The 12,590-nt window shown below is 39.3% G+C and overlaps 1 protein-coding gene across 1 annotated transcript in view; it reads left to right on the top strand.

The window, feature by feature from the left end:
- Positions 1–12,590, top strand: part of HSD17B11 (hydroxysteroid 17-beta dehydrogenase 11) — a 46,890-nt gene extending 34,300 nt beyond the window's left edge. The window contains exons 6-7 of the mRNA XM_047091363.1: positions 658–774; positions 11,736–12,590. Coding sequence (XP_046947319.1) covers positions 658–774; positions 11,736–11,826 — 208 coding nt within the window. The 3' untranslated portion in view covers positions 11,827–12,590. The remainder of the gene's footprint in view (positions 1–657; positions 775–11,735) is intronic.

Genomic DNA, 12,590 nt, shown 5'->3' with positions numbered 1-12,590 from the left:
TGTGTAACACCATTCTAAGTGCACATGTTCTAACAAAGGCCACTCTTTAGGGACCACATAGTGCATATGCCAGGGTGTTTAGACAGTGAAGATCCAACATGGAACTAAGTAACAAAGCTGAAAATTAAATCAAGACCTAGTAAATATACGGGTTCCATATGGAGATCAAGGACCTTGAGCTGAGCACACTTTTGTATTTTAATTTTCTCTGACACTTTAGAAATTGTTAACTAAGAGTCTTAGTGTGTAATAAAACTTGTGTAATGGTATTTGACTTTTTCCCCAAGACTTCTAAAGATTTAGAAGTGAATTTGTCAGTCTTAATCTAGCTGATTTATTTTTGAGTCCTGGCTCCTTCTTTAATTCTTATTTGCAAAATAGGGACTGTCGTGTCTCCTTCACAGGCTGTTGTAAAACTTCAGTGAGATGTCCTCTGTAAGAGTGTTTAGCACAATGTGCAGTACATGATAAGCGCTAAATAAATGGTTGTTACTATTAATGCTAAAGCAGCTGCTATTTTTGAGCACTTATAATGGATCAGATGCTACAAAGTCCTTTTTGTTATGAGTCCTGTGGTAATTTATCATTTGTTTAGCACCAAACTAAAGCTAAAGTTTCAGGAAATGTTTTGTTGCTAAAGACTGCTTCTGATTTCAGTTTGGGACCCATTCTGGAACCTGAGGAAGTGGTAGACAAGCTGATGGATGGGATCCTCACTGAACAGAAAATGATTTTTGTTCCATCTTCTATATGCTTGTTAACAGTACTGGAAAGGTAAGTGACAGTTATGTCTATCAGCATTATAAACAAAGATTTATGTATTATATATTTTCACTCAGATTTAAAACCAGACATTTGATAAAGTACAATTAAATGCTATTAAAGTAATAAAAATGATAGGCTTAATCCCTCAGTGTGTTTTTTTTAAGTTTATTTATTTTTTAAAGAGAGTGTGAACAGAGAGGGGGCAGAGAGCGAGGAAGAGAATCTGAAGCAGTCTCTGCACAGCCAGTGCAGAGCTGGATGTGGGGCTCCAGCTCACAAAACTGTGAGATCATGACCTGAGCCAAAATCAAGAGCCAGATGCTTAATCAACTGAGCTACATGAACCCCAGTCCCTCAGTTTTTAAAACCACATTTGTTAGTCCTTGAAGCAAGGTTTATACAGCAGTTGGGTAAATGAACTGAATAATTTCCACAAGTTTTAAAGTTTGTTTTTTTTTTGTTTTTTTTTTTTTTAGAGAAGTGTGTATATTTCTAGAAGTCTTGTCTCATAAATGAATGACTATAAAGAAGAATAGGTGTTTTTTTGTTTCTTTAAAAAAACATTTTTTTTAATGTTTATTTTTGAGAGAGAGAGACAGAGAGACAGAGCTCAAGCAGGGGAGGGGCAGAGAGAGGGAGACACAGAATCTGAAGCAGGCTCCAGGCTCTGAGCTGTGAGCACAGAGCCCAACAGCGGGGCTCAAACTCATTAGCCATAAGATTATGACCTGAGCCAGAGTCCAACACTGAACTGACTGAGCCACCCAGGCACCCCAAAGAAGGATAGTTTTTTAAGCATTGTTACATAATAGAATCATAGGCCAACCATATTAGAGATTTAGGTTTTAGATATTCATTTAAATATACAACAGATAATCATTGAACTCTTGTTTTGTACAAATCATACCGAACCACAGAAATTGTTAAATAATCTTTTACAACTTTAAAGATCCTTGAGCCTTGCTACTTCCATGGACCAGCAACATCAGCACCACCTAGGAGTTTGTTAGAAATACAGACTCTCAAAAAAAATAAAAAAGAAAGAAAGAAAGAAAGAAAGAAAGAAAGAAAGAAAGAAAGAAAGACTCTCTTGGTGTCCTGAACTAGAATTTGAATTCTAGTAAGATCTGCATGTAGTTGATTTGAATACATATTCAAATTTGAGAAGTACTACTTTAGAGCAGTAGCTCTCAGCTTTGGTCACATTGGAATTCGCTTAGGAGTTTTCAAAATACTAACGCCTGAGACCTACTCCCCAAGACTGATGTCATTGGTCTGGAGTGTGGTCTGGTCTCTGAGAGATACAACTTCCCCAGTAATTCTGATGTACAGCCAAGATTGGAAACCACTGGTTTAACCACCTTCCTCATAACACATTGCCTCATTATTCATATGTTAACACTGTGTGACAGTGAGGTTGATCCAGGTAGTGAGGGGAAGGTGAAGAGATGGCTTAGGTTAAAGGAAGAGAGGGAAGGAGGAAGGAAGGGAGGGAAGAGAGAAGAGAGAGGAAGGAAGGGAAGAAGCCTCTTGATCTTTGTCCCTACAGTCAGGCTTCTGCAACATGGTGGGGCATCAGGATCACTTAGGAAGATAATTTTAAAAATATAGATTCTTGGATGTCATCCCTAGAGGCTTTAATATTGGATGTTTTGGTTGGGACCCAGACATCTGTATTTTAACAGGCAACTGCCACAGGCAGTTGGTTGAAAGATCATACTTTGAGAATTACTGACCTAGGAACTGAAAACATTTCAAGAGATCAAAAGCATACACGACACATGTCAGGCTTTTTAGCCCCTTCTACAAGGAATTATGGTTGAACATACCTTAGAGGTTTAGATAATGAAACTCAAGATCACCAAGGATCTCCTTGGTGAGTAACTAAGTTAAAACCTGTGAAGTGTTGAGCGTTTTGCTTGTTACATTTCATAAGTAAGCACTCAGTGATTACAGTCCTTTAGAATGTAAGTCTATGAGGGAAGGAAATTTGCCTGTTTTTCATCACTGTATGTAGCCCCTGTACTTTGGAGAGTTGATGCACACATAGGGGGCACCAAAATGTTTGTTGATTGAATAAATTAATTCTATTTCCTAGACCTTTAGCATAGAGGCACAAAGTTTGTGCTCTGGGGTTAGATGAAGCTGTGTTTGTGACTTGCTCACACACGAACACAGATGAGTTGTTTATTTTTATTTATTTATTTATTTTCATATATGAAATTTATTGTCAAATTGGTTTCCATACAACACCCAGTGCTCATCCCAAAAGATGCCCTCTTCAATACCCATCACCTCCCCTCCCCTCTACCCAACCCCCATCAACCCTCAGTTTGTTCTCAGTTTTTTTTTTTTTTATATGAAGTTTATTGACAAATTGGTTTCCATATAACACCCAGTGCTCATCCCAAAAGGTGCCCTCCTCAATACGCATCACCCACCCGCCCCTCCCTCCCACCCCCCATCAACCCTCAGTTTGTTCTCAGTTTTTAACAGTCTCTTATGCTTTGGCTCTCTCCCACTCTAACGTCCTTTTTTTTTTTTTTTTTTTTCCTTCCCCTCCCCCATGGGTTCCTGTTAAGTTTCTCAGGATCCACATAAGAGTGAAACCATATGGTATCTGTCTTTCTCTGTATGGCTTATTTCACTTAGCATCACACTCTCCAGTTCCATCCACGTTGCTACAAAAGGCCATATTTCATTTTTTCTCATTGCCACGTAGTATTCCATTGTGTATATAAACCACAATTTCTTTATCCATTCATCAGTTGATGGACATTTAGGCTCTTTCCATAATTTGGCTATTGTTGAGAGTGCTGCTATGAACATTGGGGTACAAGTGCCCCTATGCATCAGTACTCCTGTATCCCTTGGGTAGATTCCTAGCAGTGCTATTGCTGGGTCATAGGGTAGGTCTATTTTTAATTTTCTGAGGAACCTCCACACTGCTTTCCAGAGCGGCTGCACCAATTTGCATTCCCACCAACAGTGCAAAAGGGTTCCCGTTTCTCCACATCCTCTCCAGCATCTATAGTCTCCTGATTTGTTCATTTTGGCCACTCTGACTGGCGTGAGGTGATACCTGAGTGTGGTTTTGATTTGTATTTCCCTGATAAGGAGCGACGCTGAACATCTTTTCATGTGCCTGTTGGCCATCTGGATGTCTTCTTTAGAGAAGTGTCTATTCATGTTTTCTGCCCATTTCTTCACTGGGTTATTTGTTTTTCGGGTGTGGAGTTTGGTGAGCTCTTTATAGATTTTAGATACTAGCCCTTTGTCCGATATGTCATTTGCAAATATCTTTTCCCATTGCGTTGGTTGCCTTTTAGTTTTGTTGGTTGTTTCCTTGGCTGTGCAGAAGCTTTTTATCTTCATAAGGTCCCAGTAATTCACTTTTGCTTTTAATTCCCTTGCCTTTGGGGATGTGTCGAGTAAGAGATTGCTACGGCTGAGGTCAGAGAGGTCTTTTCCTGCTTTCTCCTCTAAGGTTCTGATGGTTTCCTGTCTCACATTTAGGTCCTTTATCCATTTTGAGTTTATTTTTGTGAATGGTGTGAGAAAGTGGTCTAGTTTCAACCTTCTGCATGTTGCTGTCCAGTTCTCCCAGCACCATTTGTTAAAGAGGCTGTCTTTTTTCCATTGGATGTTCTTTCCTGCTTTGTCAAAGATGAGTTGGCCATACGTTTGTGGGTCTAGTTCTGGGGTTTCTATTCTATTCCATTGGTCTGTGTGTCTGTTTTTGTGCCAATACCATGCTGTCTTGATGATGACAGCTTTGTAGTAGAGGCTAAAGTCTGGGATTGTGATGCCTCCTGCTTTGGTCTTCTTCTTCAAAATTCCTTTGGCTATTCGGGGCCTTTTGTGGTTCCATATGAATTTTAGGATTGCTTGTTCTAGTTTCGAGAAGAATGCTGGTGCAATTTTGATTGGGACTGCATTGAATGTGTAGATAGCTTTGGGTAGTATTGACATTTTGACAATATTTATTTTTCCAATCCATGAGCAGGGAATGTCTTTCCATTTCTTTAAATCTTCTTCAATTACCTTCATAAGCTTTCTATAGTTTTCAGCATACAGATCCTTTACATCTTTGGTTAGATTTATTCCTAGGTATTTTATGCTTCTTGGTGCAATTGTGAATGGGATCAGTTTCTTTATTTGTCTTTCTGTGGCTTCATTGTTAGTGTATAAGAATGCAACTGATTTCTGTACATTGATTTTGTATCCTGCAACTTTGCTGAATTCATGTATCAGTTCTAGCAGACCCTTGGTGGAGTCTATCGGATTTTCCATGTATAATATCATGTCATCTGCAAAAAGCGAAAGCTTGACTTCATCTTTGCCAATAATGATGCCTTTGATTTCCTTTTGTTGTCTGATTGCTGATGCTAGCACTTCCAGCACTATGTTAAACAACAACGGTGAGAGTGGGCATCCCTGTCGTGTTCCTGATCTCAGGGGAAAAGCTCTCAGTTTTTCCCCGTTGAGGATGATGTTAGCTGTGGGCTTTTCATAAATGGCTTTTATGATCTTTAAGTATGTTCCTTCTATCCCGACTTTCTCAAGGGTTTTTATTAAGAAAGGGTGCTGGATTTTGTCAAAGGCCTTTTCTGCATCTATTGACAGGATCATATGGTTCTTCTCTTTTTTTTTGTTAATGTGATGTATTACGTTGATTGATTTGCGAATGTTGAACCAGCCCTGCATCCCAGGAATGAATCCCACTTGATCATGGTGAATAATTCTTTTTATATGCTGTTGAATTCGATTTGCTAGTATCTTATTGAGAATTTTTGCATCCATATTCATCAGGGATATTGGCCTGTAGTTCTCTTTTTTTACTGGGTCTCTGTCTGGTTTAGGAATCAAAGTAATACTGGCTTCATAGAATGAGTCTGGAAGTTTTCCTTCCCTTTCTATTTCTTGGAATAGCTTGAGAAGGATAGGTATTATCTCTGCTTTAAACGTCTGGTAGAACTCCCCTGGGAAGCCATCTGGTCCTGGACTCTTATTTGTTGGGAGATTTTTGATAACTGATTCAATTTCTTCGCTGGTTATGGGTCTGTTCAAGCTTTCTATTTCCTCCTGATTGAGTTTTGGAAGAGTGTGGGTGTTCAGGAATTTGTCCATTTCTTCCAGGTTGTCCAATTTGTTGGCATATAATTTTTCATAGTATTCCCTGATAATTGTTTGTATCTCTGAGGGATTGGTTGTAATCATTCCATTTTCATTCATGATTTTATCTATTTGGGTCATCTCCCTTTTCTTTTTGAGAAGCCTGGCTAGAGGTTTGTCAATTTCGTTTATTTTTTCAAAAAACCAACTCTTGGTTTCGTTGATCTGCTCTACAGTTTTTTTAGATTCTATATTGTTTATTTCTGCTCTGATCTTTATTATTTCTCTTCTTCTGCTGGGTTTCGGCTGCCTTTGCTGTTCTGCTTCTATTTCCTTTAGGTGTGCTGTTAGATTCTGTATTTGGGATTTTTCTTGTTTCTTGAGATAGGCCTGGATTGCAATGTATTTTCCTCTCAGGACTGCCTTCGCTGCGTCCCAAAGCGTTTGGATTGTTGTATTTTCATTTTCGTTTGTTTCCATATATTTTTTGAGTTCTTCTCTAACTGCCTGGTTGACCCACTCATTCGTTAGTAGGGTGTTTTTTAACCTCCATGCTTTTGGAGGTTTTCCAGACTTTTTCCTGTGGTTGATTTCAAGCTTCATAGCGTTGTGGTCTGAAAGTATGCATGGTATAATTTCAATTCTTGTAAACTTATGAAGGGCTGTTTTGTGACCCAGTATATGATCTATCTTGGAGAATGTTCCATGTGCACTCGAGAAGAAAGTATATTCTGTTGCTTTGGGATGCAGAGTTCTAAATATATCTGTCAAGTCCATCTGATCCAATGTCTCATTCAGGGCCCTTGTTTCTTTATTGACCGTGTGTCTAGCTGATCTATCCATTTCTGTAAGTGGGGTGTTAAAGTCCCCAGCAATTACCACATTCTTATCAATAAGGTTGCTTCTGTTTATGAGTAATTGTTTTATATATTTGGGGGCTCCGGTATTCGGCGCATAGACATTTATAATTGTTAGCTCTTCCTGATGGATAGACCCTGTAACTATTATATAATGTCCTTCTTCATCTCTTGTTACAGCCTTTAATTTAAAGTCTAGTTTGTCTGATATAAGTATGGCTACTCCAGCTTTCTTCTGGCTTCCAGTAGCATGATAAATAGTTCTCCATCCCCTCACTCTGAATCTAAAGGTGTCCTCAGGTCTAAAATGAGTCTCTTGTAGACAGCAAATAGATGGGTCTTGTTTTTTTATCCATTCTGATACCCTATGTCTTTTGGTTGGCGCATTTAATCCATTTACATTCAGTGTTATTATAGAAAGATACGGGTTTAGAGTCATTGTGATGTCTGTATGTTTTATGCTTGTAGTGATGTCTCTGGTACTTTGTCTCACAGGGTCCCCCTTAGGATCTCTTGTAGGGCTGGTTTAGTGGTGACAAATTCCTTCAGTTTTTGTTTGTTTGGGAAGACCTTTATCTCTCCTTCTATTCTAAATGACAGACTTGCTGGATAAAGGATTCTCGGCTGCATATTTTTGCTGTCTAGCACCCTGAAAATCTCGTGCCAATTCTTTCTGGCCTGCCAAGTTTCAAAAGAGAGATCAGTCACGAGTCTTATAGGTCTCCCTTTATATGTGAGGGCACGTTTACCCCTTGCTGCTTTCAGAATTTTCTCTTTATCCTTGTATTTTGCCAGTTTCACTATGATATGTCGTGCAGAAGATCGATTCAAGTTACGTCTGAAGGGAGTTCTCTGTGCCTCTTGGATTTCAATGCCTTTTTCCTTCCCCAGTTCAGGGAAGTTCTCAGCTATTATTTCTTCAAGTACCCCTTCAGCACCTTTCCCTCTCTCTTCCTCCTCTGGGATACCAATTATGCGTATATTATTTCTTTTTAGTGTATCACTTAGTTCTCTAATTTTCCCCTCATACTCCTGGATTTTTTTATCTCTCTTTTTCTCAGCTTCCTCTTTTTCCATAACTTTATCTTCTAGTTCACCTATTCTCTCCTCTGCCTCTTCCATCCGAGCCGTGGTGGTTTGCATTTTGTTTTGCATTTCATTTAAAGCGTTTTTCAGCTCCTCATGACTGCTCCTTAGTCCCTTGATCTCTGTAGCAAGAGATTCTCTGCTGTCCTGTATGCTGTTTTCCAGCCCAGCGATTAATTTTATGACTATTATTCTAAATTCACTTTCTGTTATATTATTTAAATCCTTTTTGATCAGCTCATTAGCTGTTGTTATTTCCTGGAGATTCTTCTGAGGGGAATTCTTCCGCTTGGTCATTTTGGATAGTCCCTGGTGTGGTGAGGGCCTGCAGGGCACTTCCCCTGTGCTGTGGTGTATAACTGGAGTTGGTGGGCGGGGCCGCAGTCCCACCTGATGTCTGCCCCCAGCCCACCGCTGGGGCCACAGTCAGACTGGTGTGTGCCTTCTCTTCCCCTCTCCTAGGGGCGGGATTCACTGTGGGGTGGCGTGGCCCGTCTGGGCTACTTGCACACTGCCAGGCTTGTGATGCTGGGGATCTGGCGTATTAGCTGGGGTGGGAAGGCAAGGTGCACGGCGGCAGGGGGGGCAGGCTTAGCTCGCTTCTCCTTAGGTGATCCACTTCAGGAGGGGCCCTGTGGCAGCCGGAGGGAGTCAGATCGCTGCCGGAGGTTTGGCTCCGCAGAAGCACAGAGTTGGGTGTTTGCGGGGAGCGAGCAATTTCCCTGGCCAGAACCGGTTCCCTTTGGGATTTTGGCTGGGGGATGGGCGGGGGAGATGGCGCTGGCTAGCGCCTTTGTTCCCCGCCAAACTGAGCTCTGTCGTCCAGGGGCTCCGCAGCTCACCCTCCCTTTGTCCTCCAGCCTTCCCGCTTTCCGAGCAGAGCTGTTAACTTATGACCTCCCAGACGCTAAGTCGCGCTTGCTGTCGGAACACAGTCCGTCAGGCCCCTCCGCTTTTGCAAGCCGGACTCGGGGGCTCTGCTTGGCCGGCGAGCCGCCCCTCCGCCCCGGCTCCCTCCCGCCAGTCCGTGGAGCGCGCACCGCCTCGCCGCCCTTCCTACCCTCTTCCGTGGGCCTCTCGTCTGAGCTTGGGTCCGGTGACTCTGTTCTGCTAATCCTCTGGCGGTTTTCTGGGTTATTTAGGCAGGTGTAGGTGGAATCTAAGTGATCAGCAGGACGCGCGGTGAGCCCAGCGTACTCCTACGCCGCCATCTTCCCAGAATCTGTTCTCAGTTTTTAAGAGTCTCTTATGCTTTGGCTCTCTCCCATTCTAACCTCTTTTTTTTTTTCTTCCCCTCCCCCATGGGTTTCTGTTAAGTTTCTCAGGATCCACATAAGAGTGAAAACATATGGTATCTGTCTTTCTCTGTATGGCTTATTTCACTTAGCATCACACTCTCCAGTTCCATCCACATTGCCACAAAAGGCCATATTTCATTCTTGCTCATTGCCACGTAGTACTCCATTGTGTATATAAACCACAATTTCTTTATCCATTAGATGAGTTGTTTAATTTCTTTGAAGCTGTGTCGTCATCTGTCACATGGAGACAGTAAGGCTTTATAGGACTGTGAGTAATAAATAAAATGATGCATTTGGAGTATTCAATTAAAGTTATATACAACTGTTACTATTATAATTAACACAATTATTATCATTGCCCTGATTTTTCTCTGACTGTGAATGTTGAGTGCTCAATTGCCAAGCTTTATTTTAATGCCATCTGATCAGATGTCTGTATATACAGTTGACCCTGAACAACATGGGTTTGAACTTTAGGGGTCCACTTATAGGTGGATTTTTTTATAAGTACAGTACAGTATTATAAGTGTATTTTCTCCTATGATTTCCTTAATAACATTTCCTTTACCCTGATTTACTTTATTATAAGAATATAGTATAGAATACAAATAACATATAAAGCATGTGCTAATTGACTGTTTATGTTATCAGGAAGGCTTCCAGTCAACAGTAGACTATTAGTAGTTAAGTTTTGGGGGAGTCAAAAGATACATGTGTGTTGTTCAAGGGTCAACTATAGTTACACTGATTCATATATTCTGTTTAGATCCCCTCAGACTCATTGGATTGTGACAAGTTCCTCAATATTCTTAAATACAGGCATACCTCATTCTATTGCCTTTTACTGTACTCTCAGATGTATTTTTAACAAATTGAAGGTTTGTGATAATCCTACATCAAGCAAGTCTACCAGCATCATTTTTCCAACACCATTTTCTGACTTCATGTCTCTGTGTCACTCGCAATATTTCAGACTTTTTCAAGATTATATTTGTTACAGTGATCTGTGATCGGTGATTTCAACTTGCTGAAAGCTCATATGATGGTTAGTGCTTTTTAGCAATAAAGTATTTTTTAATTAAGGTGTATAAAATTGTTTTAGACATAATGCTATTGCACCGTAATAGACCACAGTATAGTGTAAACGTCATTTTTATATGCACTGGAAAACCAAAAAATTCATTTGACTCTCTTTATTGTGATATTCGCTTTATTGCTGTATTTTGGAACAAGATCTGCAATATCTCCGAGGTATGCCTTTATAGGGTGGGAAGAAAAATTTGGACCTACCACGTATCCATCATGCACAAAATAGAATATTTAAAGTATTTTATATTAACACATTGATTTTTCACAAGAACAGTGTGGAGTAGGTGTTGTTTCCATTTTCATGTGAGGAGTTTAAACTCAAAAGTTAAATAATTTGTTCAGCATTATGCTCAAAACCAAGTTCATTCTCTGCATTTTCACTTAGCAGTTCTGTTTCTTTAGTCTCTTAGTGGAGCATTTGAGCAATATTTTGGATTACAAAGTGTAAAAGTAGTTCCTGTTCTCACTTCCTTCCCAGTGTGACGTTTCTTGTTTCAAAAGTCTTTAACATCTCAGCTCTTCAGTTCTACACACCTCTTCTCTGGATCTTCTGAAAAATACAGGAGCATATTTATTTCAAAAACTAAATATTTCAAGTGACTCCTACCCTAAAAGGTGGTTAAACCTCCTTCCTTTCCCTTTTGAAACCAAAATGGATTTAATTGAAAAGAACATATAGTAGTGACTCAGAGTTAAAGTTCTTAATCTTGTTTAAGATGATACATGATAAAGGATACACCCATACTGGCAGACTATAGATGTATATTATCTCTACTGATTATGAAACTGCTGACGACAAGAAGTTGCTATTAATATGGTACTGCTTTCCTTCTAATTGTTAAATTAGCTGTCACAGCAGCACATACATTCACTAGAAAATAGTCCAGAGAAGTAAGAGACAAATCATGTCTTCAGTTTTCAGACAAGGCTTGTTTGCACATATTTATCCAAGGCTTGGAAGCCTCCACCCTAAAGGTATTTCCATAACCGGCTGTGGATGAGAAAACAGCATTATAATGGGGGACTTTAGAAATATTCATTATTGGGGTGCCTGGCTGGCTCAGTCAGTAGAGCATGTGACTCTTGATCTCAGGGTCATAAGTATAAGCCCCACATTGAGCATGAAGCCTACAAAAAAAAAAAATGTATGTTCATTATTAGGTGGGGACTAGGGCAATGGGGCTAAACTCTGGTTTTTTAAGAAATATCCAAAAAATTTCCTTATTCGTAAATGAAGAAGAGAAAGAAAAAATAGAGAGAGAGGAAGCCCAACACAATAGTTTCTGTCTTTTATGTGCCTGTTCCACTTTACTCTCATTTTATCACAGGGCTCCCTGACTGTATTCCAGTATGATTTCTACATTGCATATAGCTGCCTAATCATAGAACATATATTAAAAAGTTATTTCTCTCATGCAAAAAAAAAGATGATACATGATAGACATAAGTATTTTAAAAGAATATATTTTACAAGTGAATTTAATATTAATTTCCTAATTATTTTCATGTATCTTTTTTTTAGGATCCTTCCTGAGCGTTTCCTGGCATTTTTAAAACGAAAGATCGATATTAGGTTTGATGCAGTTATTGGATATAAAACTAAAGGACAATAAGTTCTACATGGGCTGCATTCTACATTTAGTTGATGTAAATATATACCTTAAAAATGCCTGCTTTCTAAAACATCATTATATTTAAGTAACATAACTTAAATTCTTCTTCATACGTTAGCCATAGATAAATAAAACTGATTTAGCAGGTTTCAGTGGGTTTCATCTAATATTCACCAGAATTTTAACATTTAGACTTCTGCTTTTCCTAATTATCTTTTTTTTCTTCAGTATCCTCTTTTGAGGCCCTGGCAGTGCACATTTATTACCACCTCTCCTCTAGCTGAAAGCTAATTTCATATAATACAAAGAGGGGAATATCTTAGGAATTGACCTCACAGAAAATGGAGAAAAGGAACAAAAATAATTTTATAATAATTTCTAAGAGTTTGTGGCTTGTGAAGGCTTTGCAAAATTTGTATTATAAATATGTAAGATATAGTGGTGTTTCTAATTTCACTTAAGTTTTATATAATTCACGTGTTTCCTTTTCTGTTCTCCATGAAAACAGAAACTTCAGGCTCTCCAAATTTAATGAAGAACTGTATCTAATGGCATTTCACAGTGAGTTTTATGTGATGTAAGAAATACTGCTCAAACATTTCATCCTGCACATTACCACACTGTTTCATTTCAAAGCCAGACATTTCAGCTCAAGGAAACTAGAGATGGACACATCTTGCAGGTATAGAAGCACCATTGGGATTTGAGGCAGAGAATTAAGAGAATGTACCCATAGTGGCAACAATAAACAAATCAAACTTAAA

The sequence above is a fragment of the Lynx rufus genome, unplaced genomic scaffold (genome assembly GCF_022079265.1).
Source record: "Lynx rufus isolate CCGP_SWC_20201006 ecotype Redwood Valley unplaced genomic scaffold, mLynRuf1.p SCAF_3, whole genome shotgun sequence".
NCBI classification, from domain to species: Eukaryota; Metazoa; Chordata; class Mammalia; order Carnivora; family Felidae; genus Lynx; species Lynx rufus.
The sequence above is the reverse complement of the archived record's forward strand: the minus strand, read 5'-3'. Positions and strand labels throughout refer to the sequence as shown.